Source organism: Wyeomyia smithii, chromosome 3, assembly GCF_029784165.1.
Source record: "Wyeomyia smithii strain HCP4-BCI-WySm-NY-G18 chromosome 3, ASM2978416v1, whole genome shotgun sequence".
In the NCBI taxonomy this organism is placed as follows: domain Eukaryota; kingdom Metazoa; phylum Arthropoda; class Insecta; order Diptera; family Culicidae; genus Wyeomyia; species Wyeomyia smithii.
Window position 1 is genome coordinate 235,419,067 of NC_073696.1, and position 23,452 is coordinate 235,442,518.

At 38.5% G+C, this 23,452-nt stretch overlaps 2 protein-coding genes across 2 annotated transcripts; one reads left to right on the top strand and one right to left on the bottom strand.

Moving 5' to 3' along the window:
- Positions 1 to 690: 690 nt before the first annotated feature.
- LOC129731533 (uncharacterized) lies at positions 691 to 21,172 on the top strand. Its single transcript, XM_055691613.1, has 8 exons — positions 691 to 837; positions 902 to 1,168; positions 19,030 to 19,217; positions 19,283 to 19,640; positions 19,695 to 19,967; positions 20,039 to 20,191; positions 20,437 to 20,920; positions 20,973 to 21,172. Exons 1-8 carry the CDS (start codon positions 817 to 819, stop codon positions 21,158 to 21,160), a joined length of 1,932 nt encoding a protein of 643 aa, XP_055547588.1. The 5' UTR covers positions 691 to 816; the 3' UTR covers positions 21,161 to 21,172.
- A 201-nt stretch (positions 21,173 to 21,373) lies between these two features.
- On the bottom strand, positions 21,374 to 22,079 carry LOC129731534 (ubiquitin-fold modifier 1). Its single transcript, XM_055691614.1, has 3 exons — positions 21,909 to 22,079; positions 21,790 to 21,846; positions 21,374 to 21,729 (listed from the first exon to the last, which is right to left on the bottom strand). Exons 1-3 carry the CDS (start codon positions 21,911 to 21,913, stop codon positions 21,525 to 21,527), a joined length of 267 nt encoding a protein of 88 aa, XP_055547589.1. The 5' UTR covers positions 21,914 to 22,079; the 3' UTR covers positions 21,374 to 21,524.
- Between the last annotated feature and the right edge of the window lie 1,373 nt (positions 22,080 to 23,452).

The window sequence follows — 23,452 nt, forward strand, 5'->3', positions numbered from 1 at the left end:
AAATTACACAAGTATGTTTTCTTTCGAGACATCATTTTTGAGTAAATAACAGCCAATTGATTAAAAAAGAAGATTGTCACAAACTTTTCAAACAAACCTTTTTACCGCCAGATCATCAGATGGCATAGGCTCATGAAAAATGAACGTTCGTTGAACTATTGTGACTTGGAGGATTTTTAGAATTGTTCATTGACACAGCCATAGACATAGAGAATTGAGGGCAATTACATGTACTACCGATCACCAATAATCATTTTTATATCTGAACCTTAAGGTTCAATTCAGTTCTTAACAAATTTACGAAGGATTTTCCGACTGATTTGTGTGCAAAGTGTGATAATTTTTTGTTCTGAAATTTACTAGGAATTAATAATGCTCAGCTAACAACATAACCACTAATTAAGCGATAGCGAAAGCAAATAAAACCGTCTGGTCATCCCTATCGTCTAATCGCGGCTCTCGTGCCGGCGGTCACGATTTTCGGACTGCATCGGCCGAACACGCGAGCGATCGCACAGTTGGCGAATGAATACTAATAAATCACACCGCGCATCATGTTGAATCGATGGGGCACTCAGCACGTCATCAATTTGACTCTGTGCCTAGTTTTGTTTTGACTATTTTCCGATAGGGCCACAATCAGTTCGCTTTCTCGCCGCGGCCGGTGGAATCTCTCGCGCGATCCGTTCGTTATCAGAATCATTTCGCGAGTTGTCTTCGAACCGAGAGGATGCTGGAGAAGAATTCATTCGGCACGTACAACGGAACAGATATAGTGGTGCAATTTAAAGGACATTTTTTTCAAGGAATCGTATAATGGCAGTGCTGAAACCTACTGTAGGTTACTTCCCGAATCCGTGTGACAGCGGCACATAATCTACAACCTATGTCGTAATTTTAGGTGTTCTTCAGATCTACGCTGCTGTTGCTTCCTATGCTGATTACACAATCGCATACTACTTGGAGTCAGACAAATGGACAGCTAGTTCCGATCGACCATTCTTTGCAATCTCAACCGGATGAAGTTTGCTGTAACGATCTGCTGACGGTGGATCATGATCACTTTTATCAGAAACGATACGAGGCTACCTTGGCACTTAAGAGTGACACCACAATTAAGGACGTAGAGATTGACATTCGGTTCGATCGGGATGTTGATCTCCTAGTCGTAAGTATACACCATTCAGCGCGATTGTGATTCATTTCATACTGCTACAATCAGTAACAAACATCAGAGTGCTAGTGAAAACACCGTTAAAGATTACTACGTGTAAATTGTTTACAAACGATACAATTATGAAGGAGTGCACGCCGTTCGGCGTTCAAAACAAGATGCTGAATGATCGGTATGTGAATGTCGCGTAACCTGTTATTTTTTATTTCTCCGGAACTGAAATACATTCTATGCATCGGCGATCAGTGCAGGGGAACCCCCGTTTAATATGTGCGTAATGCAAAATGACTATCGGGTTTAAGGTGCGCGTATGGAAGAGTTAGTTTGTGAGAAAAATGTATCGTCATGTTAATCGGTATGTCATCAAACACTGTACTTATTAGTTATGACGACCCTGGTTCTGGTTAAATATGTTCAAAATGACTCAATCGCAAAACATATTCCTGGAAAACTGGATTTCCGGAAAATAGAAAGATCTATCAGGTCACTGTTGACGCTGAAATGGAATTCGGAGTAAAACTTTAAACTGAAAAAAAACTTTTATTTTTGTCCAGCAAATAACGGTTTAAAACCCTACAGCTTGCTTCATTTTATATCCGGAAATATTGTCAGTTGTAGAGCAGCGTCTCTAGTGATCGAATTTGAAGAGTTTTGACAGCTTTCTGGTTGGAAACTATTCGCCTTTCAGTGCCGAAAATTTTATCTCGGTATGTGAAGTTTGACGAAAGATGTTCTAAATGGAAGCGAAAGAAGAAAAATAATTCTGAACACTCCCGTTGAGAACCCGACGTGGTCCGCGTTGAAAACCGAAAAACACTGAAATACAAAAATTAGAGTAAGCAACGTAGTGGAAGTTCAAGTTTATTTTCGCTGATAAATTTTCACGGAAACTAATAATCGGGAAAGAAATTTGAAGTTATGAACGGAAAACCAAGGTTTTTAGCACGAAAAAGATCAACTGTGTACAAGCAAAAGTGGCTCCACAGGCAAGTACAGGAACACAGAGGTCCTGTTGAGTTTTGGCCGGATTTGGCAAGCAGTCACTACAGCCGGGAGGTAGTTCAGTGGTACCGTGACAACGAAGTGGATTTTATCTCAATGGATATCAACCCCCAATTCCCCCGTTTGAGAAATACTAGGCAATAAACAAGGGGAAAATGAAAAATACCAGAAAGGTGATGCGGGATGCTGCTTAGATGGCGAGAAATTGGAATTAGTTAGCCGCTAAAGTGGACCAGGTGTGGGTGTGTAGAAAATGGTAGTGCGAATTCCAAATAAAGTTTGCGATTCCATCCGACGACTGACGAAATATTTTTTTATTTTTTGACCTTGCCAAAACATTGAAGTTGGTCTCTCTGGAGGAGTTATACTATTAATAGCTTTGGAGAGCAGTTAAATATAGAATTCGACTTGACCATCTTATTCAGGCGCAGCCGCTGCGTCATTACCTACAGTTCCGAGACCAGTGGGCTTTTTCACTGTTTGGCCGGTTGCACCGACCAGGGCCGGCGGTCATGTGGGTAGTATGGGTAGTAGTACCCACTCGGAGAATGTCCCTGTGGGTACATACCCACACGGAATTATCGGACAAAACCAAAAAAAATGTAATGATTTCTATGTTCGAAAGTTACAATTGCTGCGCACATATGCGAGCAACCGCTTTTTAATGAATATCGTTGAGCGAGAGTTTATAAACCTACAGATTCAATGTTTTTCTAAGCAATTTGCTATTAAACAAAATTTCGATTACGAAAACTTCAAGAGTTACTCTTGTGCATTTTTTTCATTGGTCAAAAAAATGAGACTTTCTCTTCTGAAATAACCCGTTCACACTACACCGCGTATCACCTGATATCAGGCGATTTGTGCTATCAAGGCCATATCACCCGATGTCCCATACAATCGAGCTGTCATCGGATATCACCTCGGCTACATGATATCGCGAAAATCATGTTCGAAAAACAATAAAAACTAGATTTGCAGCAGTTGACATCACGGCCAAAAGACATTCGACGCAACCCTACAAATTTCGAAATTAGCGTTGCATGCGAAAAAGAAGTAAATATTTTTGCTCTTGTCATCCCGCAAATTTTGACAATTGCATATGAGAATTCGCGTTGGTGCGAGCCAACTAGCTGACATCTGTACCTAATTACATTGCTCTTGTTATCTTGTTTTGCCTTAACCTGTTTTTGTTTTCATCTCTTTTCAATTACCAAATCAAGTGTCAAACCTTATCATCTGACTGTAGTGTGAACACCCGAGGTGATATCCGATATCATCTGAGAGATATCAGGTGATATGTGGCGTAGTCTGAACAAGGCATAAGTGAAGCCTTACCAGAAGTCCACTTAATTTTAAAATTTTGGATGAAGACTTTTTTCGAGAAGACAAAACTGTTGAGTCTTGAGTGTGCATTAAAAAATGCACAAAAATTGTCTATTTTTCATGGGTTTACCTTTACATGCACTAACGAAACAACCCATGCAGCATCAATCATAGTAACCCTTGAGTCATCATGAATCTGGAATCTACTTTATTCAGAAGTGTGCGCATTTAAAGAACGGTACCCCGCCACGTCAAAATTGGATATCGCGTGACACTTTGTGGACGCCGGGTACGCACGTTTTGGCCTCTATAGTATCCTGGCACAATTTGACAAGAATCAGAGCAACGAACAAAAAACCGGTTCCGTACGGCCGATGACCCTAAGCGATAAGAAGCTTTAAAGGATGCTTAACCCTTTCTTAAGAGGAAAACCGAGGGAAAAGTGGCTACATCGCTGCGTGCGCTTGGTCGGAGCTTGGTGCCATCGGTCAAACTGTTAAAATTACCTGGCGAACATGGATGGCAACGACCAGCAGGGCACTTCGTATTTTACTTTCTCCCCGAAGGAGGTGAGCTCCGAGGTGAAGATCATATGACACACCAAGTTCCCCAAGAAGAAGCGAGATGTCAAAGCCGCTGACTGGCCGTGAACGGGTAAATTTATAAAAAGAAGTGCCTGCCGAAAGTTGCGTCGTTCATCAAGAAATACCACGCGGTGTACTGGCTGGATCTGCCGTCAGCCCACTACTCGAAACAAGCGATGGAGGAGAAGGTGTGAACCCTAGATGGCCCCATCTAGAGTTTCTGGGGAAAACTGAAGCGTAAGATCTGCCCCAACAATTTTGTCGCGAAAATTGAAAATAATGCATGTTTTCGTCCGCCATGACGATTTTTCTGGTCAGCTGCTGGAAGGCCACCCATGGACCTTCCCTATTCCCCACTACCCACTTGAGAAAATAGTGTGACGCCGGCCCTGGCACCGACCTTCCGGCGAAGCGCACTACAGGTCGGACTCGATTATCCGGAATTTTGAAAAACATTCCGCTCCGGATAATCGAGCCATTTTTTTATTTTTGATATCTCTCATCTAGAACAGGGAGTTTTTTATTTTTTTTTAAGGGGGGGATTTGTTAGTAGCTTAAGTATTTATGATAAATATTAGTAAATAATGAGTATGTATGTCCAATCACAAATGGTGACTTCTCAACACTGTTAGAAATTTGTAATTTCAATTGTTAGGATTTGTTTGCTTTCGCAATTAGGACTTATCATTCGTAGGGATTTAAACCTACTTGTCAGAAAAGGGAAAGTAAACTTACAACTAACTTAATTGCTAACTTATTGGCTATAAAGAGAGCTTATCGTAGCAATTGAGGATTGCAACGATTTTTGTCGAAAATTGTTAATAATTTTATTTGACATAGCTTCTAATGGTTCAACACCAGTAAGTCTATGTAATTCGAGTGTACCAAACCAAGGAGGACGCTTCAAAATCATTTCCAGAATTTTATTCTGAATCCTTTGGAGCGTTTTCTTCCTTGTTGAACAGCAACTTGACCAGATCGGTACAGCATAAAGCATTGCTGGTTTGTAAATTTGTGTAATTTGTTTGTAAATCAAAAGTTTGTTCTTTAAACAAAGTTTAGAATTCCTGTTAATGAGAGGATATAAACATCTCGTATATTTGATGCACTTGGCTTGTATACTCTCAATGTGCTCTTTTTTAAATAAGTTTTTTATTATAAATTAGTCCCAAGTACTTAACCTTGTCAGACCAACTTAAAATAACCTCATTCATCTTGACAACGTGATTATTGTTTGGCTTGAGGAAAGAACCCCTAGGCTTATGCGGAAAAATTATCATTTGAGTTTTAGAAGCATTGGAAGAGATTTTCCACTTTTGCAAGTAGGAAGAAAAAATATCTAAACTTTTCTCCACCGACTGCATATGACACGAAGACTTTTTCCTTTTACGGAAATGCTTGTGTCATCGCAGAACAATGATTTTGTGCATCCTGGAGGCAAAACAGGAAGATCTGAAGTGAATATGTTGTACAGGACTGGACCTAAGACTGAACCTTGAGGTACACCTGCTCTGACAGGAAATCTATCAGATTTTGAATTCAGATAGACAACCTGCAAAGTTCGATCAGTAAGATAATTTTTTAAAATTTTGATTAGGAAAATTGGAAAATTAAAAGTTTGCTATTTCGCAATCAAACCTTTATGCCAAACACTGTCGAATGCTTTTTCTATGTCTGAAAGAGCAGCTCCAGTGGAATAACCTTCAGATTTGTTAGCTCGTATCATATTAGTAACTCTGAGCAATTGATGAGTAGTGGAATGCCCATGGCGAAGTCCAAACTGTTCATTTGCAAAAATTGAATTTTCGTTGATGTGTGACATCATTCTGTTAAGAATAATTCTCTCAAACAGTTTACTTATTGAAGAAAGTAAACTGATTGGTCGATAACTTGAAACTTCAGCTGGGTTCTTATCCGGTTTTAAAATTGGAGTAATTTTTGCATTTTTCCATAATTTGGGAAAATATGCAATTTTGAAGCAGCAATTGAAAATTTTCACTAAAAATTCCATTGTGCTCTCAGGGAGATGTTTGATTAGTATATTAAAGATTCCATCGTCACCAGGTGCTTTCATATTTTTGAAATTTTTAATAATTGATTTAATCTCATTCAAGTTAGTTTCAATTATTTCTGCAGGTGAAAAATTCTGGGAAGAAATTAAATCAAATTGACCAGTGACTTCATTTTCAATTGGACTAACAAAATTCAAATTTGAGTTATGAACACTCTCAAACTGCTGAGCAAGTCTTTGAGCCTTTTGTTCATTGGATACAAGAAAACGTTCACCATCTTTTAAAACTGGAATAGGCTTTGAAGGTTTCTTAAGAATCTTCGACAGCTTCCAAAAAGGTTTTGAATATGGTTTCAATTTTTCAACTTTAGTCTCAAAATTTTGATTTCTCAGAAGAGAAAATCTATGTTTAATCTCTTTCTGTAAATCTTTATAAATAGTTTTAAAAACAGGGTCACGAGAACGTTGATATTGACGTCTGCGGACATTTTTCAAACGAATTAGAAGTTGAAGATTTTCGTCAATTATTGGTGAATCAAATTTCACTTGAGCCTTTGGAACAGAATAATTCCTGGCATCAACAATTGCACATTTTAATGCTTCCAAAGCGGAATCAATATTCACTTCGTTTTGCAAATCAAGCTCAATATATTGCAATTTCTCTCAATATGAGTTTTGTATCTTTCCCAATTAGCCTTGTTATAATTATAAAACCGAGCTCATAGGGCTTAAAACTGATTCATGTGATAAAGAAAAAGTTATTGGAAGATGCTCAGAATCAAAGTCAGCATGTGTGATCAAATCACTACATACGTGACTTTGATCTGTTAGCACCAAATCAATTGTTGAAGGGTTTCTTACAGAAGAAAAGCATGTAGGGCTATTCGGAGACAAAATAGAATAGTATCCTGAAGAACAATCATTGAATAAAATTTTGCCATTGGAATTACTTTGAGAATTATTCCATGAACGATGTTTAGCGTTAAAATCGCCGATTATAAAAAATTTCGAACGATTTCTGGTGAGTTTTTGTAAATCACCTTTTAAATAATTTTTGTGCTCGCGTGTGCATTGAAATGGTAAATATGCTGCGGCAATAAATAAAATCCCAAGTTCAGTTTGAACTTCAATTCCCAAAGTTTCAATAACTTTCGTCTCAAGATGGGGAAGAGCACGATGTTTGATTCGGCGATGAATAACAATTGCAACTCCACCGCCGGAACCCTGAATCCTATCATATCTATGAACCACGTAATTGGGATCATATTTCAATTTAATGTTAGGTTTTAGAAATGTTTCAGTAATAATTGCAATATGCACATTATTTACTGTTGAAAAATTAAAAAGCTCATTCTCATTGGCCTTCAATGAGCGAGCATTCCAGTTCAAAATTTTGATTGGTTTATTTAAAATCATTGCTAAATTTTAAATTAGAAACAATTTTAATAGTAAAATTTGTGCCTATTTGAATGGCTTCAAACATTGATTTTGCCTGCAACATGGCGTCCATAAGATCGAACATTGCCTGTTGCAAAAAAGAAAGTTTACCTGCCGTAATAGGCCCCAGGCAGTTGACATTAGAAAAAACATTTTCGGCAGCAATATAAGCTGGAGTAATAGGTGTACAATTATTTTCTAGCGTGTTTTGCTTACCCATATTAACGGTCATTTTCGAACTACCAACACTAGGCGGCAGGGCTGTCATTCGCACACTCAGTGCGTTCAGTGTATTAATTTTACGGCAAGGCACAACGAGAACGGTACCTACACATTTTGACAACCAACAGGCACAAAGAGAAAGAGCGAAAACGAAATGACGAAACGAAATATCACCAAGTGAGAAATATTTCAAGAGAGGGAGAACGGAACAACACTTTGTGCTGCTTTTTGTGGCACATTGCGTGAGAACAAAGTGGTTCAGTTTGAGCAGTTTGCGTTGTGTTGCGGGTAGAAAAAAAATAGCAGGGAAAAGGAACCAAGAAAGGACCATCAGGGATACCAAATGTTCAGATTTGTCTGCAAAACGCAGATTTTTGGAGTCCGTGTGCAGACTTTTATTTATTTGCAAATATTTGCAGTTTTTCCACGGTTTCTGCAGATTTTGTCAGAGTCTCCTTATATTTGCGCAGATTTTCATAAAATGTGTGCAAATTTTTACCGACTTTTGCCTGCGCGAGCGAAATTTTTTCGGATCACGGATAGATTTTTTTAAGATTTCGAGCACATTTTTGCGGTTTTTCGAGCAGTTGCAGACATTTTTCAAAAACAACTGGCATCTCTGAGGACCATATACATTTTTGTGAATTCATTTAAACACGATTATCAATGGCGTGGACGTGTTTCTTAAGACATATTACGCACGTCCAGACATGTTTCTGTCCCGGTATTCATAAACAATTGCTACATGCATTCACTACTGATGGTAATGACGCATTTAGGAGTTCGTTCAGTCGAAAAGTAAAACTTTAACCGATCGATTTTTTCATTTTTCGTTTTTGGATAACACCAGATCTCAATGTTTCATACATTTTTAAGACATTTGGCATCAGAATTTTTTAATGTTCAGAAATTTATGAACTACCTGTGCATTTTTTCATTGGTCACAAAATAGTGCTTCCGTGTTCTCGAAGTCAGATTAAGCTGAAGTTGAGTATGGAAACTTTTTTCAAAGACGAAACTATTGAGCCCTACTTCTAAACGAAATTCGAAAAGTCGATTTCTATTGCCACCCTACTGTTCATGTACGAGACATATTGCGGCTATCTCGGGGAAGAAACCATTTTTAGTTTTTAAACAAAACCCATTGAGCAGCACTGAAAATTAGCTCCTAAATTATTTCAGTAGGAGTCAAATGAAGTGCAAAACCAAAAAAATAATTAATACTATAATCGTTCGTTCGTCAAATCCGTTAATCATTGCCCCAAGCAACACAAAGTAAGACACAATGTGTGGTGTCGCAAATTTTGGCAAATGCACGAAGTTTACTCAGTCGCATTTTTTTCGGTGCGAAAGAAATACAAAAGCGCGAATGGGGAGAAGAGAACACAAACGAAATATCTGGAGTGGCACGCACGGTTTGATGGCAAATGTGTTGTGTACAAATTTGTGTGATTCTGTCTGCACTGAGGTGAATTCCAGCCCTGCTAGGCGGTATAATGTTCGAACTACCTGTAACCTGTGCATAAGTTAAACAGTATCACAGAACGGAAGGTCAACTTCATGTATATGATCGAACAGAAAGTGCACACAAAAAGGACTGAAAAATGACAATTGAATTTTCTGTGCTCTCGGGCAATATATATTTGTCGTGTACGTTTATGCCACTTTGCCAGTGGTATAATGTGGCATAATTTATTCGATGTTTTGAGTTGACGGTTATTTCAACAGTTTAACCCGTTTAATACAATCTATTACGTTCGATGCAAAAACGTTTTGGGAAAAATTCGCAATTATTCACATTTGTGGAGTTTGTCATATTACAATAGTGTAACGAAGGTATTGTAATCGACAAGTGTTGATTTGAAACACGAGCAACAATCAATGTTATTGAAAAATCTTGCGTTTTAAACCGGTAATGTTGCAATTCTTCCATTTACAATTGTACCATGTGTTATAGATGGTTTTTTTTTTGAAAATTGTTAAAATATAAAATGCAGCTCGTGAGTTTTTTTTTCAACTCAAGAAAGTACTTTGAGTTTTTAAAAATCATGGCACAGATGGATTTTTTAACGCAAATTTTCCGAATATTTATAATAAATGAATCACATCTTTATTCGGAAATAAAATTTATAAACTAGTTTCATCCTCTTATTAGATTATATTAAATATTTTGCCGATTGACTCTAGTCCATTCTGGAGAGTATAGATTTTCTACTCATTGATGCGACATGCGACATGCCATTTAAATAAAAATAAGCAGAATAAGGTTAAGTAAGATCAGGTTAGCTTCTAGGGCAACGAATAATGCGATTGTAAGAGGTACTGGTTCCATTGTGCAGTCTTTTTTTTGAAATCTGATAAAAATCTAATCGTGATTCGAAAAAATGCGCTCGAGCAGGCAGAAGTCTGTAAAAATCTGCACACATTTTGAGAAAGTCATAGGGAAAAAAAATGTAGTTAACCATCCCGCATAATCAATAACCATAAAACGTGCCTAACAACTAGTTCGGGATATAGTTTCGACTGTATGGGGTATCGTTAAACCATATGGATTATTATCCGTTTATGGTTATTGATTATGCGGGATGGAGATTGAAAAAAAAAGCACATACCTGCGAATCAAAACAAATCAGCGTTTTGCTGACAAATTTGGTATCCCTGCTGACAACCGAAAGTGACAACCTTACAGAACACTGAAAAAGGATCTCAAGAGGTTCGTTTCAAGAGGTTTCGAAATGCGTCGTAACCTGAGATTACTCCGAATTAATCAATGTCATTTTTTTCGAGTAATCCAAGGTAACCATCAACAATCAATGACAAATAAACTCAAGTACGAGTAGTCAAAATTTATTTTATTATTTATTCACTTTTCGGGTTTCTTGCATGCATTTGAATGACGTTCAATTTTGACATAAGAGCGCTTTTTAGATGGATGAGGGCCCAACTAACAAACCCCCGACTAAGGAGCAACCGGTAAGCGAATCACCATTGTATATCAATAGTGCCTTACCTCTAGCGTTCGTTCATATATGGAAACATTCGTATAATAGATAACGCGCTCAGGGGAGAGGTGGAGGAAAGGTATCCAGCGAAGTGTTAAACTGCATAAAACCACCATGCAAATTTGCGTTACTTAGTTGATGGGGGTTTTGAAAATTTCCGAACTTCACGTTACGTAATATACGAATATTCTTTAAGAGGACTCTAAACGAGGTGGTAATTAGAGACTTGAAATAAAAGATGCGACTCTCACTTTATGTAACTCGTGTTAATAATCTGATTATTTTCACAGTTAGAAGGAGTAGATTACTAAAAAACAATAAAGGAACAGTTCTACAATTATCTATGCCGCTATCTGAGTCAGCTGTTTTGAAGGATGCTAGGGGCAAGACACTGCGTAACCCAATAGGTGATAAGTAATCCTAACAAAAAGAAACAACCGGTGTCATCTTGCAACCTGGATAGCTCAACCCAACGCGTGAAAGTCCTTCACTAGTTGGGCTACGAATTTAGTGCAACTAGCAAAATTCGATTGTATTCATTGTTACTAAGTGTTTATCGTTGCATTTCCAGACACACCTCTAGTTACATCAAAACTCTTTGAAGTCATATAATCGTCGTTGTGATGTTGGTGTATAGAAACATAGTAAAACGGTATGCCAAAAGTACAACCGGCTATATTGCAAAAAAAAAAAATGCCAAAGACTAAAGTTGTTTATTAAAACAACCGATGACCAAAATTCATCGCATCTAATAATATACTATTTCGATGCATTCATATTATAAATCCGGTAAAGCTACATACCTTGCTACTGATATTCATTCATTTTAGAAGCAATTCACAACTTGAAACACATGAATTTGCGATTTTCATTTGCTTAGTTAGTAAGAATCTATTAACAAGTAGAAAAAGTTATTTGCTGTCGCTTGGTGATGCTTCGTCTCCAACCGTACAAAACAAAAAAACGCTTCCCCGCTCGTGCCTACTTGTTGATCAAACCGTTTCAACATGTCGCTATGATTGAAAAGTTAATGTAAATAAATAAATAAATAAATGATAGATATTAATAAATATATTAACCAATATCGTGTAATATTACCGAAATATTTTTCATGAAATAAAGTTGTCAAGCCCCTAGAAATAATGTGTTTTCCTTCTCACAGATGCTTAGCAGGGTTAACCTGTAGTGTTTTCGCCGACAGATTTATACCAGTGTGTTTGATTGATTTCGATAAAAGTAGCATAAATTCTGTTTATTTTCCGTGTAAAAAGCGTTCTTTCCACCCCTAGGGAGCGCTGCAAAATTCATTGAGCACTTAGCAGTTTTCGTATCACAGATGACCTTCCGTTCTGTGCTATGCGTCACTGGTACGCTTGGAGAATTTTGTTTTGAAGTTTGTTTTAATTGAGAAATAGAACTTTGTTTACCTTGCCTTAACAATTGCTAAACGGACTGGGCATTGGTAAAAATTTGACATATGGTTGCCGTTACAATTCGCACAGCGAAAATTTTTACTCTCTTTCACAGGACATGTGTCCTTTTTGTGAGAAGAGTCTCCACAAATGAGGCATTTTTGGTCCATGTTACAAAACTTTGAACCATGGCCATAACGTTGGCAAATACGGCATTGTGTGATATGCTTTTCACCTCCGCCAAACTTTCGATATAATTCCCATTTTACTCGCACGTTATATAAAGCATGTGCTTTTTCAAAAAAATTCAAGTTATTAACCTCACTGCGGTTAAAATGAATTAAATAATTTACAAGGGAAATTCCAGTTCGCTGACTGTTTAAGGAGTTTTTTATTATAATGTATTGTACACAATACATTTGCCGAAGAAAGAAAATTAAAAATTGTCTTTAGCCTGTTCGTCGGCGTTTGTTTTACATATATACGTAATAATAAATTATGTTATGTTGATTATCTCGAACATAGGAGTATTTGAGCCAAAAAGCTGGCCAAAAGTCCAAGTCGCTCTATTTTGGTAGTAATTGGGTAGATTTACATCAAAAACGGGTTATTTTCGTATAATCAACACAAAAAAGGTGACATCTATTTAAAACGTCACCCAATATATGAAATATTACTTTAAATTCACTTGCTCCATTTTTCTAGTGTCTTTTTACACATGATATAAAACAAAGATTTAGAAATTTCCATATAAATCTTCATTTATTAAAATGTCAATAAAATAAAAAAGAGGAACCAGGAGGGAGATTTTTCTTTTTGTATATTTTCAGAAGGCTTTGACCTTTCTGTCAATGAAAAAAGCTTCTACGGGACTTGCCCGGAAGGTTACTAAATCATAAAATTAATTTCACAATATTATGGATTTTTCGCGGTTGGTTTTCTTAATCACTTATTTCGAAAATAATCCATGATTATTTTATGCATTCAACGTTTTAAATACTGCAAAACATTTTACTTATCTTGTAGATTATGTCCTGTGAGAGAGAAAAACTATTTGACATAATTTTTCAATTTTATACGCCACCCGAGCAATAGCACGTATTTTTCAAACTGACCAATTAACTGTGGAAAAACCTTGAAATATAACAGTTTGGTTTATGTGATAAGACACCAATGGGTTCTGGAATAGCATGATGGTATGTTTTAACTGAAATTAATTTAAAAAATGGAAATCGTGTATTTTGTATGTCGGACTTTTGGCCAACTTTATGGGTCGAATACTCCTATGTGCGACGGAGAGTGGTGCTAAGCATCAGGGAGAAGGTTTAAATCGCAGACGATTTTGAAAATGGTCCGAGTGCCAGAGACATGCGAAAATATAAAGTTCCGGCACAGACTAACAGACATAACACTTCGAACAAATTTTCAATAAATTCATCGTTCGGATGATTCCAGTACTTTACGTTAGTAACACTAGCACCATCTGCTGTCATGTTCGCGCTGCGTCATGTATTTCGACATCAGCGCCAGCGTTACTGCATGTGTCAAATGGGGAACCACAAAATATTTATGAGACTGCATGACAGCGCCCCAGACGGCGTTATCGCGTGATGATTGTTATTCGATTGGAAATTTGAAATGATCGTTTTTTGTGGCGATGGAGCTAGGTTCCAGTGTTACGTCTGTTAGTCTGTGGTTCCGGTGTCAAACGCATACGATTTAAAGGCGAACAAAGACAAAAGAAGAAAAAAGGCGAGAATAACACAAAACCAAACACATATTAGTATGAATTAACTAATGGAAGAGTTCAGTGTCGATATTGTCTCTTTAATTTTTTTTTTGTATAATTTACAAAAAAATGCAAGACTTTATACAAAAACAGGAGCGACACATTCCTGTTAGTCAAGGCAGGTTGACAATTCAAGCTAAACACTTTTTCATAAAAAAAATATGGTGAAGGACAGTTTCGAGGAAGACGAGGGTGCGTAAGAAAGTTTATCAAACGGAATAGAATCCGTTTCCTTAAAATTACTGGAGAAAAATTATGACGTAGCAAGCATTAGTTTTTATGTCGCTCAATTTGCCAGCATAGTTCGAGGAAACGAGCTGACTGCTGCACAATTATTTAACACCGATGAAAGCGGCTTGTATTACAAGTTACCTTAATCCACGTCCGTAGCACATGGTTAATCATCGGCTCCGGGTAGGAAAGGCAATAAAAACGAATAACCTTTATGCCATGTTAGTGATAGGTTTTTCCAAGAGTTTATCCCTAAAGTGACAGCATTTTTAAAAGTTTCAGGTCTGCCACTTCGGGCAGTTCTGGTTCTGGACAGATGCTCGGCTAAAGACCCTCGATGGAGCTTTCATAACCGTGTACCTACCACCCAGCACCACTGCATTGCTTCAACCATTGGACCAATGCATAATTCAAATGGTAAAATCCAGTCACCGGCAGAAGTTGATGAGGGAAGTAATTGGGCGTCCAGGAGAATTTGAATATCAAGCGTATAAACATCAAGGACGCCATTTTCTGGGTTGCGAAAGCATGGGAAAAAGTTCCAGCTTAATCTACACACTTAACTGCATAATGTTTTCTCGGTAAAGTAAAATACCGAACTACTTGAAAACATTTTCGTTTACCGTTGTTCTGTAACAATATTACTGAGAAATCGGAAACCAAATGTGTTTACCGGAATACCGTAAATTTTTTTGCCGAAAAAATCCGTAAAACAGCAAATTCCCGAGTTCAGTAAACTGAAATACCGAATCTCGGAAGCTTGTCATCATTTAACCGAGATCTCGTTGAACCAAAAAAGCTCTTACCTTACCTTACCTCTTGAGCTTCACTATCAGTTTTTTTCGTGTTTCGGTCTAGATGAAAAAGGAACAGGTTTCGCGGTTAATTATTCCGAAGAAATCTGTAACATTCAGATTAATCCAAAATGTTGAGTAAGTATACAATATTATTTCTCAGATCTTGTTTGTGTTTATTGCAAATATAATACTAAAAGAAAACAATTAATTCTTTCCTTACTCAATTTTGTAGGTTAACGACTCGCTTCGCAGGATGGAAGTTGCAGTGATGGATGTTGTTTTATTTCCAGGAAGCAACACAACTCTTCTGTTTCTTCCAATGCTGTAATAAGTTGAATCATTTGAAAAAATAATCAATAAAATTATACGGATAATCAATCGTTTTCATTATTTCATGGATTTATCTGAGAAATCGCAAAATGCGTACTTCAGTAAATTTTACCAGAATTTTCGTAATAATTCGACAGTTGAAATCTCCGAGTCCCGGTAAAACATTACCGAGAATCTCGTTAAAGTTTGACAAGTAGTTAATTATTGGTTTTACAGAATCTCGGTATTTTTATGTATTTCCGAGTTCTCAGCTGTTGAAATCTCGGTAATTCATTTTACCGTACTCGGTGATATTATCTAAGTGTGTATCACTAAGTCCTGTAAATTACTGTATACCGAACCGAAGTTCGATGATGAAGATGATATACAGTTATCGATCATTAAGGAACGTTTTACTATGATTCAACAGACAATTGAAGAAAGAGTAAATCCAGACGACAATGAAGAGGAGAATGTGGAATTCGAAGAGATGAGTGATGCTGACATTGTAAACGCTGTGCTGAATCATGACCAATTTTTATGAACGTAAAAGTACCTCTTACAAAGCTACAGACATTTCAACGATTAATAACGATTGATTTTCTGTTTCTTAAATGACCTATAACGACCTAGACGCTCGATATGGCCACTAATGGGTTACTTTGCGGAATTCAAGTCGTTATGATTTCGCTTGATGAGTTTCGGTTCAATATTCCGGGAGTCTCCGAAACACAACCGGATAGGCCTACTTGTGGTTTTAAGTACTGCAAGGATCATGGCCATTACACTACAAAATATGTTCCGGCCATGAATCCGGAACCGGTTGTCCTCATCGGCAATAAAAAATCATAATACCTTGCCTTTCTCCAAAAGTTGAGTAAGAATTGGTTGAAGAAACGACGAGAAAACTGCCAAAAACAAACTGCCTAAACATAACGGGGCTTGTAATGAACCTTCCAATGACCCGGAAGACAAAAGTACTTTATAGAAATACAGAAAAAAAATACTCCGGATAATCGAGCCATTTCCTCCGGAAAATCGAGCCCCTTATAATCGAGCCCTCGGATAATCGAGTCCAACCTGTATTCCTCTTCGGCCGTCCGGAACGGGCTTCCTTTCGATGCTCTGATTGTTGTCCAATAGCACCAAGATGTTATAGATGCCGGGACGGGTGTATCCGGTGTCCACGATTTCTATTTTCGACGCGCCGGGGTACTGTTTTTCGAACGCGCACACTTCTGAACGGACTAGCCACACCGTTTTCCCCATCACGGTTAGAGTTCGACTGATATAGCTGTCAATGTTTTTCTATTTAAATTCGGGTTATTCGCGTTGAAAGAGATTTTGAAGGCTGTTCGCACCTACGTGAACACTCATATGTAACTGTCAAAATGTGCGTGATGACAAAAGCAAAAATATTTCCTTCCTTCTTTTTCGCATGCAAAAACCAAACAAATATCAGCAACACCGTCAACGCGAATGGGTTGCTGTGATTGATGCTCAGGGAAATTTTGTTAGTGCGTATGAAGGTAAATCCATGAAAAATCGGCAATGTTTGACCGTTGTTTTAATGCAAATGTCAGACCATTTTACGAGAAGTTGCAAAACTCAATTCATGAATGAAATTTTGACAAAAAAATACGTAAAAGCAACATCAGCATCAGCAAATACATTATCTCCTGTCAATTCGTAAAATGGTCTATTGAGTGATTTTGTTTATTTGCATTAGCCGTGCACTACAAAAACTAATTGTGACATTGCAACATTCTTAAGCCTGTATTACACTCTTTGACCGAGCGTCAAATATTTGTCACTTTTTGACAGATATAAATTTGGTCAAATATAATTGTTTGTCACTCTCCAATTTTAACATGGGGCAAACACGGGCAAACAACAACCATGATGTCAAATAAATTTGACCACTCTAAACAGAGCTGACACGATGGTCCTCCGGCGAGACAGAGAGTTGGAGAAGGCCCAACGAGCCGCCCCGGAAAACATCATCAAGGTACACTGCCCACGCGAAGGGAGACTCGAGGACGAGAAGGAAGCATTCTACACGCAGTTAGGGCAGTGGTATGATAGCTTCCCGCGACAAGACAAGAATGCTTAGGTAGGATGAGAAGTAACATACACATCGGTAATCGGACCAGATAGCCTGCATGTCTAATGATAACGGCCATCGATAGTTCAAAGTTCCTTCTTTTTCCGCAAATATATCCACAAAACAACCTGTAGATCCTCCATCTAACAGACAAAGAATCAAATCGACCATGTTCTAATCGACGGCAGGTTCTTCTCCAACATCAATAACGTTCGCACCTACCGCAGTGCGAGTATAGATTCGGACCAATATATATACCAATATGAAGTCGAACGCCGTGATCAAATATTCAGCAACTGCGAAACGCATGGGTCGCACAAAAACACGCGCAGCAGCTGGAGCCAGCGCTATCCTTATCTCAAGAGCAGCTTAGCGGAGCTAATCTTGAACATGGCTGGAGGAGCTTAGGTATTACTGCTATAGCGCTACTAGGTATAAGGCCTTCGAATCATAGAAATGACTGGTTTGACAGCGAATGCAAACAGTTAGTCGAAGATAAGAACGCAGCACGGGTGAGAATGCTACAACACCGTACGAGAGCGAACGTGGAACGATACCGACGGACACGGAACAGCCAAGATTCAGTCCTCCGAAGGCTCGGCGGGGATTAACATGAATATCACGACATTTCAAGCCTGTTCAGCTGTTTGGCATTGCCGAAGATATCGACATTGTGTCTCGAACCGGACTCAAGGCCGAAGCCAAACGGAAGTACATGAAAAGAAGGTGTACACGAAAAGTCGGTGTTAACCTCCCTCCTCGAGCTCAAGTTGTAGGTGATGAAATCGAGGTGGTCGACGAGTTCATGTACCTGGGCTCACCTGAGCGCACTTTACGGCCATGAGACATGGACTATGCTTGTATAGTACCAACGCGCCCTTGTGGTCTTCGAGCGGAAGGTGTTGAGTACCATTTTCCGTAGACTGCAGATGGAGAACGGAACGTGGAGAAGGTGAATGAACTAAGAACTACTGGAGTACCTTGAGGAACTGTAGAAGCTGCTTGGGAAGCCATTCATCGTTCGAATCGCGAAAATTGGCAGGTTTTGGGAGACTGGGCTTGCCGTAATGTTGTCGGACGACAGCCCGATAAAGATGGTTCTTGAAGCCAATCCGTCAGGGACGAGACGGAGAAGTGCTCAGCGGGCAAGGTGGATTAATCAGGTGGAAGACGACCTACGGGCCCTGCATCGACTGCAGAGCTCAAAAACTTACAGTCAACTATCGTTTGAACCAAATTTAATGTCATTTGTGCTAGAATTAAACTGGTAATAAATCATGCATTGCTGCATCAACAGTTGTCTACCTGCAGGAATGTAATCTGAACGGCTGGAAGATAATCGCACTTGAAGGATGCATAGGGATTAATCGCATAGCTGAATCGAAGATGTCCACCTTGTAAAGTAGGTGCTTCGATAGAAGATTTTGCTATATTTTCATAGAGGCACATAAAAGGTACTGTTTGGGATCTTAGATCTGCGTGAGCTAAGTTGGGCGCCCTCCAAATTTCAACATCTCTTATTATATATACTTGTAAGACACTCTTATGCGTGCTAAATAATGTTGGTTATTAAATGCTTTGGTCATTCCTGAACACTTATACCTACTTTTCCCATAACGATTATTCTAGAACTACTTCGGAACCTGCACAAGCACGAACAACCGAGACTTCCGCATCGCGAAGTCAGGTTATACGGTCTACGCCCATTCCAGTATAACCCTTAAACTGGACGTCAGTTACTCCACAACCGTACAGCCGAAACCGGTAGAAGTGCGTCTAAACGGAGTGCTCCAGTGTCCTTTGAAAGCTAGCTCCCGGTATGAACGCTAACATGGCAAGTTTTCTCTAACTACATCTTAACTAAACTGTATCACCATTGCAGGGCGGCTTTCCACATCCCAAATCCGGCTCCAGTTTATCGACACCCGCCAAATAGCTGGACCCTTGTGAATGGCCCATCCTATCCACAAGCTGTTCCGCTAATACACCCGACACCTGGCGGAGACAGTTTCCCATCCCTATATCCCCGTCCGAAACCAGCATTCCCAAATCGACCGACTGTTCCGAGAAATTTTACCGACAATCGAGAAAACAAGTTCAACTCCTCTTGCCAGGCTATGAGTTCGAACATAGTTATTACTTCAGGCCGATGGGACGGAATTTTAACGTTGAACACAGATGTTACCGTTGACCGGGTGGTTATCGAGATAGTGTTTGATGGACCAATTTATCTCCTGGGGGTAAGTGGGTGATATTTTTGAGTTGAAAGGTTTCACTAAATCACTTTTTTGTAGAACATGTTCGGGGAAGTGCATACTGAGGATAACATTCGATTTGTAATCGAAAACAGTACCCTCATTTTAGCCCCGGATGCGGAAGTAGAGTTGCACTTCTTCATTAAATTCAACGAAATAGGACGAGTTCCCGATGTACAGGAAATTAACTTCAATGGCAGAGACATTTGCCGGCAGCGACGAAGAAGGGTTTCGTCCGAAACCGAAGGTCCCACGAGGGCGTTTAGCTCCGCTGATTTTTCATATACTGAAGCTCCCTCCAGACAAGCGACTGTTGGTGAAACTTATAGAAGGTTATTCTGTAGACAGACATTGTATCTCTTTTTTTTTTATTACAAAATTAGACTACTGAAAGTGTCTCAGAGGAAAATTATGACGATAGCGAATGTGCAACGATGTACCCCCTTAACGAACCGAAAGTATCTGCAAGAATTATCGGAGGAGTGGCGGCAAAAGCCGGAGAGATTCCATGGCATGTGGCGATTTTCCATGATGACGTATGTTGGGTTTGAATTTAATTTGATAAGTGTTCCTACAGTAGGAGGTTGTTCCTAAACCACGTGTTTCAATCAGTTATTTGACCAATCGCAATCCAATCCAAATTAAATTCAATATCCTGCTCTAAGAACTTACTGATCTTGAAAACCATTTTTTTTTAAAGTGTCTTGGGTTTTTAAACTTTCCAACTGTCAACGGTTTAGGATCGACCCCTAATGAATCACGTTTGATTGTTACATTATAGCAATATCAGTGCGGCGGAAGCATAATCTCCCAACGTAGCATCCTAACAGCTGCACACTGTCTGACGAAGGAAAACAGCAATGAGACTCTGCAGCTGGACATGCTAAAAGTTTACATAGGTATCGTAGACATGGGCCAGGTAGAGGATTATTTCTATCACGCCGTTTCGAGTGTGGTTATTCATCGTGACTACAACGCTGCTCAGCATACCACGGACATTGGAATAGTAAAGCTCAAAAAGGATATCATATTTAATAGCTTCATCAAGCCGGTTTGTCTTTACGGCAATACAACTGACATAAGCGCCTTCTACAGTCGCTATGGAAAGGTCGCTGGATGGGGCTTCAACCGAAATGGGGTTGTGTCCAATGTGCTGAACTATCTGGATATGCCCGTGGTATCACAAAAGAAGTGTTCGCAGACAAACGTGCAATATAATACCGTTTTGGCGCATGGAGAATCGTTCTGCGCTGGACACACTGATGGTAACCTTTAGTTAATAGTTTAAATCCTATGTTGTTACGCTATATTCTTCAGGTAATTCTGTGTGTAACGGGGACAGCGGTGGAGGACTGGTTTTTGTGGAAAACCTTCGATACTACTTGCGCGGGATCGTATCGATCAGTGCACAGAAACGCAATCAATTAATGTGCGATCCTAACCGGTACTCAGTGTTTACGGATGTCTCAAAGTTTCTTAAATGGATACGGCAGAATATAGAATAGCTATATAAACAAGTGTTTTTTTTTATTTGCATCGAAAGAACCTTCCAATCCAATATTCTCAAGTACGCTGAACGCTCCATCTGAAAGTCTTCCTGCATGTTCTTGTTTTTATCTTCAACGGGAAATCTTTTCAATAAGGACAGTTTTAATTTGAAATTGGATTTTCAATACCTGACTAACCGTTGTTCGAATAGAAAACTAATTTACACAACATCCAATGAAAACGAACAAAACCCGTCGATACTTTATTATTCGCAAACAAGCTTCTGACGCGTAAACAATAAGCAGTAGTTAAGCACTCAAACCAATTACAATCACACCTGCCACTTCACAGTCCTGCAAAAAATCACTCTGGAATGCAGCCTCACGAAAAGCAACCACCGACACGATCCCGAGGAATCAGCCGAAGCTCGGAACCGTGCTTGAGGAACACGTTACCGGCCGTTTGCTGTGGATTGATACCTATTCCATCGTCGGTGATGATTGCACTTGTTGCCGGTGGCACCCGAAACTCTTCGGCGGCGAATTTTAGCACTGCCGTGAACGGAGTTGTTTCCGGAACACTCAGTCTAGAAAAAAAAATCAATCCAAAATAAATAGATTTGTACTAGCTGACAATTAAGGCTTACACTTTGAACGGCAGCTTCGGATCCGAGGTGAGAGTAATTTTAAAAGTTACCTTAGAACTGGAAATTAGAAAGTAAGCAAAGTTAGAACACATTGTTGGAATGTTTCGATGATTACTCACGCCATGGTTCAAAACTCATACAATAATACGACAGTTTGCGTTATTAACTACCGAAAAATATTGGATTGGTATTGAAATACTTCTGAAAAATAATATTCTAAATATTCCAAAACTGAGCAGCAACTTTTGGTGCTGCTGTGCTGCCCAGAATCAAAAACAACTTTTGTTGACACGTTGCGCATAAAACGTCAGATTCAACAGTAGAGGCCTGAATAAACGTTGAGAATGTGCAGTAGTAACTTTTGATCGGGGCGAAATTAGCTAATTAAACCCTACACGCTCCTTTAACTTTACTCTAAATTGAGCAACTTTGACTCAGTTTTACATTGTCTATTAAAACGTCACATAGGTGAAGAAAAAAAACGTCAAAAATTGAGTACACGCTCATTATTTGTTACTCTAAAGTGAGTTAGATATGACCCATTTTTGAAAAAAAGTGGAGGTACCCTAATTTTAGTACTTTTACGGTTACTCACTTCTGAGTAAGGGCGTCATACGTCAAAAACTGATTAGAATCTACTCTGTTTATGCAACGAAAATGAGTACAAGTTACCCAGTTTGCCTAAATTTGGAAATTTGATGATTTCTGGTTTTTGTAAATCTGACTCAATAAATAAAATAAATTCAGTACAATCAAAATCAAAGATTTATTTTTCATCGAAACATTATAAAAGTTTCAAATCATTCACGTGTCTTTATATAATGCGGCAACCAACCAGTTCACAGTTGCCCGTGAACTATGGCTCATGTTTTTGTACAGTACGCACACCAGAAAATCCGTCATCATCCTTCACCAAACACTGCGAAGGATTTAAATGGTATCGATTGCATGTATTGGGCACTGTTCATCGATACAAATGTTTCAGTTCATTATCACGAATAAAAGCCCGACTTAAAACGGCATCGCAGGACACACAACATGCGGTTGTTCATTTTGAAGAGATGTTTTTTATGTTTTCAAATCCTCTGCAATAATGATGTTGGGCTGAAATTGTTATGGAATATTGTTACATGTTGTTTGTAATGTAATCGATTAGAAAATTATTGATTCGATGAAAGATCAAATACTTACTGCTAGCAAACGAATAAAAAGCGACACCAATTGTTCTTCGGAAACAGATAATATCCCTGTTGAAAACTTTTGACATATAAATATACTCAGGGGTGAGTAAACATCATGGATAATAACTCAAAACTGAGTAAACATGGTAATTATGAAAATTTGGGTAAATGTTACTCAATTATCCAGTACCCGATAACTCACTTTTTGACATTTTGCATAAGAATACCAAACTAAGTAGATCCTTATCAAATTAGAGTTAAAATAAAGCAGCGTGTAAGTTTCGAATACCGAACTGAGTAACAGTTACTCAGATTGTCATGATTTTCTGCTTTACTCTTTTTTTTTGGGTGGTATTGAAAACATTTAAAAACGTTTCGCTAAAAATAAGTTGTTGTTTGGAAAAACGTGTTGTATTGTTGTTTGAAAAAAGTGGTTTTTATTTGTGTATTAAAGTTCCTCCAGATATATGAGAATGGTTATG

Excerpts from the sequence above, each read along its gene's own strand:
- LOC129731534 (XM_055691614.1), bottom strand. Across the intron at positions 21,730-21,789 it reads CCGAAGCTGCCGTTCAAAGT|ACTGAGTGTTCCGGAAACAA; the intron begins GTAAGCCTTAAT and ends TTTTTTTTCTAG.
- LOC129731533 (XM_055691613.1), top strand. The coding sequence starts at position 817 with ATGGCAGTGCTGAAACCTACT. Across the intron at positions 19,641-19,694 it reads GACCAATTTATCTCCTGGGG|AACATGTTCGGGGAAGTGCA; the intron begins GTAAGTGGGTGA and ends ACTTTTTTGTAG. Across the intron at positions 20,192-20,436 it reads TGGCGATTTTCCATGATGAC|CAATATCAGTGCGGCGGAAG; the intron begins GTATGTTGGGTT and ends GTTACATTATAG.